The following is a 4412-nucleotide window of genomic DNA, read 5'->3' on the forward strand; positions in this document are numbered from 1 at the left end:
AAAAAAGAGAGGAAAAGACCGGGGGTGGGTAGTATTAACTCCCCCCTGCTCCTTTATCTCTCGCCTCCATAATTTTCTTCCAAAATCCCCAGACAAAGAAAAAACACACAGCATATTTGCTTCGCCCATCGATCTGCTACCATAGCTTCAACTTCAACTATAATAAATTAACCCTAAATTTCATACACTTAACATTCTCTTTTTGTCAAGAGGTTAGTTAATCTTCGTCTTTCTTCTAATCTCATTTTCTAATACTACTTATCTGCTTTTAATCGGTTGCAAATCTAACCCCTTGTTAGTTACATTCATATCACACCCTTTTGTTAATTCATGGATCCCCATGCCCTAATAGTTAGCTAATATTTTGATTCTGGTTTTATTGATGCTTAAAATTGGTACAGGACAGTACTGTAGGATTCTACCCCCCCCCCCCCCCCCTTTTCTGCACATAGTTTGAGCTTTAACGATTGCTGCCGGTGGTTGGTCTATAGGGTTGAGGTACATTTTTATCTTATAACAACTAAGTTTTTAAATGTGTTTAGCAGAATTATTAGATGTGTTTAGCAAAATTGCTGGAAAATACATTTTTTTTTATTCCACATAAAGTTTTATGTTACTTTATTGCGCGCTCAAGGGTATGTTGTAGTGGTCAATGAAGTGGAGGGAGAACTATGAGGTCTTAAATAAAATTCCCAGCGGAAGCAAAAAACACTAGGTGATATCTTTCCATCTGCCTAATTCTTAGTGCATAGGTTACTCGGTACCTGTGCTAGTGAGAAGTAGTGAATACCCGGTGGAACAGGCACCTCAACTTGGCCTAGATACCACTCATTTAATTATTATTTTTTATGTTATTGCACATAGGGTTGTGGAATAGAGGCAAATGCAGCCTTTGTATACTGGGTTCAACTTAATCCAGTATTACACATAACATAGATATGTATGTGAAAACCCGCTAAATTTCAACGTATATTAAATTTTGAATTCATAATTTCAGAAGTATGTTCGTTCAGTCTAGGAATGTTAAAGCTGAACCCATAAAGTTTAAATCTTGAATCCGATTCTTTTGTGGAAACCGTAATAACTCCCTTTCTAGTAATATGAGAGGAAAAGAATCTTGTGACATCAGTTTTAACATATAATAAACCAAGGTAGGTATAGGGAGCGCTTATCAGAAGAAAGATACAGGTGACAGAATAAAACCATAATAGAATTTTCTCCCCAAAACAAAAAAGAATTAGAGGTCGTCCACTTATTGAATAACTTTTTTAAGTAAAACAACTGTATTTCTCTTCTTATTTTCCTGTATATTTTATGAACTTCTACAATGGGTTGTATAGAAAAGTTCATACATATTTTTGTGGATGGATTCTAAAGAGTGTCGTGGGTATTCTTCTCTTTTCTTTTTGTTTTATGTTGGTTTGAAAACTTGAACCCTTGTTTTGGGTGCAGTGTTAGATGAAACCGAGTTCATAGAATTCTGAGCTAATGTAGTGCTGAGAATGGTCCATGCTTGAGATCTTATTTGACTGAGGAAGAGCTTGTTGTTTGAACTGAAGGTAGAGACAGAATGTATGGTAGATCAGGGCTTGATCGATTTAAGAAAGCTCAGTCCTTGGAGCCATTTCAGGTGTCTGCGAACTCAGCTGCTAAACCAGCATTGCAGCCTACTACAAAGGCAGTTACCCATCCTTTTCCAGCATATGCACAGTCCACAACATCTCATCAACAAAGTCAATACGTAAATCCACAACCTGCTTTGCAGAAATCCGTGGCGGCAGATGCAACCGCTTCTGCAGTGCCAACTCATCATGTTACTCACGGAGGGGGGCAATCAACTTGGCAGCCTCCTGATTGGGCTATTGAGCCACGTCCAGGCGTTTATTATCTTGAGGTGATCAAAGATGGTGAGGTACTTGATCGAATTAATTTGGATAAGCGACGGCATATCTTTGGACGGCAGTTTCATACTTGTGATTTTGTCCTTGATCATCAATCAGTTTCACGCCAGCATGCTGCTGTGATTCCTCACAAAAATGGAAGGTGTGACACATAATCATGCTTTTTCTTATCTAGTTTTGAATATATGCTTTTCTTGTTTTGTGGCTAAGAGGAGGAGAAAGTAATTGTTAAATTAAAATACCACATAAGAAGAATCTAACTCTATGATGATGAAGTACTTGGAAAATGTTGTGCAATTCATATTTATGCATTTCTCTTTTTTATTGGGTGTGTGTTGAGAAAAGGTAAGCTCATGTTTATGCATTTCTTCCTTGGGTCAATGTAAGTAAGTAAAAGATTTGAGCAAGCTTAGGCATACGGGCCATGGTTCCCTTACCAATAAATCACTAGTGTATGTGTGGTCATATCTTTATGTGGACTTCAACATTTAAATTTGTTCTTGCTAAACATTCTTACTGAAGCAATTATAACTTTCTTGAGTTGTAGGAAATGGATGTTTCTAACTTTCTTACATCTAGGTGATATTTTGTTTATTGGTACTTAAAAAGATTAAGCTCTTCTTCAAATAAAGGCTATTAGTTGCAGAAAGTTGCATAGTTTTGATGGTTTACAAATTTTATCCCATAAAAATAGAAGAAAAGAGAAACCATGGATTTATTAGAGACGGTCAAGATTATTTCAAAATTTGTTGTAAATTCGTATTAATTGTAAAATATGGGGCATCAAGAATGTCATTTATCTGTAAATATCATCTATCAAGATAATTCAATCCTCATGAATTAGACCATCTGAACACATTTAGATTTCAGTAATGAAGGTGATAGTTTGACTGCAAGTGTGTTTTTAAGCAAAACGTTCTCAATTACCAATCAAAAAAGATGATAGTTTAATTGCATACTGTTAAAGTAACTTGTCTTTGGTGAGAATTGTTATCACTACAATGATTTGTGGTATTCATTTCATCTCCTGCACATCTTTAGACATGGAAAAATGCTCTTTCGTAAGCACAAGAATGCCTTTCCTTAGATGTAGAAGGGGCTCTTCTTACCTCAGGCAGTTTGACCTGCTTATATCCTTTATTACATTGACTGCACGTCTTTAGACAAAGAATGTGCCCCTTTTTGGGAACCATGATGCCTATCCTTAGATGTAAAGCTGCTCTTCTTAGCTCATGCCGGTTGAACTAGTTATATTTTTCTCTGCAGCATTTACGTGATAGATTTAGGATCTGCACACGGAACATTTGTTGCAAATGAGAGGCTAACAAAAGATTCCCCTGTCGAACTTGAGGCCGGACAATCTTTGAAGTTTGCTGCATCAACAAGGACTTACATCTTGAGAAAGAACAATGATGCTCTCTTCCCTCCTCCCCGACAACCTGCAGAAATAGATTTGCCGCCACCTCCAGATCCTTCAGACGAGGAAGCTGTTTTGGCTTATAACACCTTTTTAAACCGCTATGGGCTTATGAGGCCTGATTCATTGTCAAAATCAACAGTATCAACTAGTGGGGAGGATGTCAACCACTCATCTGAGAGGCGCGCGAAAAGAATTAGGAGAACAAGTGTGTCATTTAAAGATCAGGTTGGAGGAGAGCTAGTTGAAGTTGTTGGTATTTCGGATGGAGCAGATGTGGAGACAGAACCTGGTCCATTGGGTGTGAAGGAAGGAAGTCTTGTCGGAAAATATGAGTCCCTCATAGAAACTACAGTGATACCGAAAGGGAAAGAACAGTCCTCCGTAAAGGATGCTACCGTTACCCAAACAGGTGTAACAGACAAACTTAAACAGGTATTGAACAAGGTGAAAAATCCGCCAAAGGGTGGAATTTACGACGATCTTTATGGAGAATCAGCTCCTGCTAAAGTGGGGTCTTGGGCATATTCTGATTCCAGTCAGACGGCTTCTACTAACGACGCTAAAGGAGACTCCCCTGGTTCGTTAGGCAGAATCTCGGGAAATATCTCAAGCAATGTAGACGACTATACTGATGATTTGTTTGGATAGCAAATGCATTGCTGCATGAAGTGTCTAGTAGCTTGGATATGTTATAGTCTTTATGTTATTCTTATTCTTCCCAGGGATTCAATTTTGAACAGTCTTAACCTGTTAAGGCACTGAATCTGTGACTTGAGATCAATGGAAAAAATTGTATGTTATCTTTTCCCATTTTCACTTTGTGCAAAACAGTAGGCCACAAAGTCCATGTGGTGCTTTTTGTTGTAAAAATAGCACGGGCTAGCCAATTTTCGGACTGATCATTCAAAATAGCCAGCGTTTGCAAAGTCATTGAAAAATAACCACTATTTTGCTGCAACACAGAAAGTTCCAGCATAATATACTGGAGATCAGTGCACCTGTGTATGAATTTCCAGCATATTATGCCGGAACTCTAACACGCGGAAAGTTCTAGTATATTATGCTGGACCGATATATTATACTGGAGTATT

At 37.9% G+C, this 4412-nt stretch overlaps 1 protein-coding gene across 1 annotated transcript; it reads left to right on the forward strand.

Annotated features, from left to right (window-relative positions):
- The first annotated feature begins 32 nt into the window (after window positions 1–32).
- On the forward strand, window positions 33–4131 carry LOC109240773 (nuclear inhibitor of protein phosphatase 1). The gene is made up of 3 exons (XM_019407456.1): window positions 33–212; window positions 1453–2043; window positions 3168–4131. Exons 2-3 carry the CDS (start codon window positions 1571–1573, stop codon window positions 3967–3969), a joined length of 1275 nt encoding a protein of 424 aa, XP_019263001.1. The 5' UTR covers window positions 33–212; window positions 1453–1570; the 3' UTR covers window positions 3970–4131.
- Window positions 4132–4412: the final 281 nt, after the last annotated feature.

Source organism: Nicotiana attenuata, unplaced genomic scaffold (assembly GCF_001879085.1).
Source record: "Nicotiana attenuata strain UT unplaced genomic scaffold, NIATTr2, whole genome shotgun sequence".
NCBI classification, from domain to species: Eukaryota; Viridiplantae; Streptophyta; class Magnoliopsida; order Solanales; family Solanaceae; genus Nicotiana; species Nicotiana attenuata.

Coding starts and splice junctions, on each gene's coding strand:
- LOC109240773 (XM_019407456.1), top strand. CDS start 1,571: ATGTATGGTAGATCAGGGCTTGATCGATTTAAGAAAGCTCAGTCCTTG. Junction 2,044..3,167: donor ATTCCTCACAAAAATGGAAG/GTGTGACACATA, acceptor TTTTCTCTGCAG/CATTTACGTGATAGATTTAG.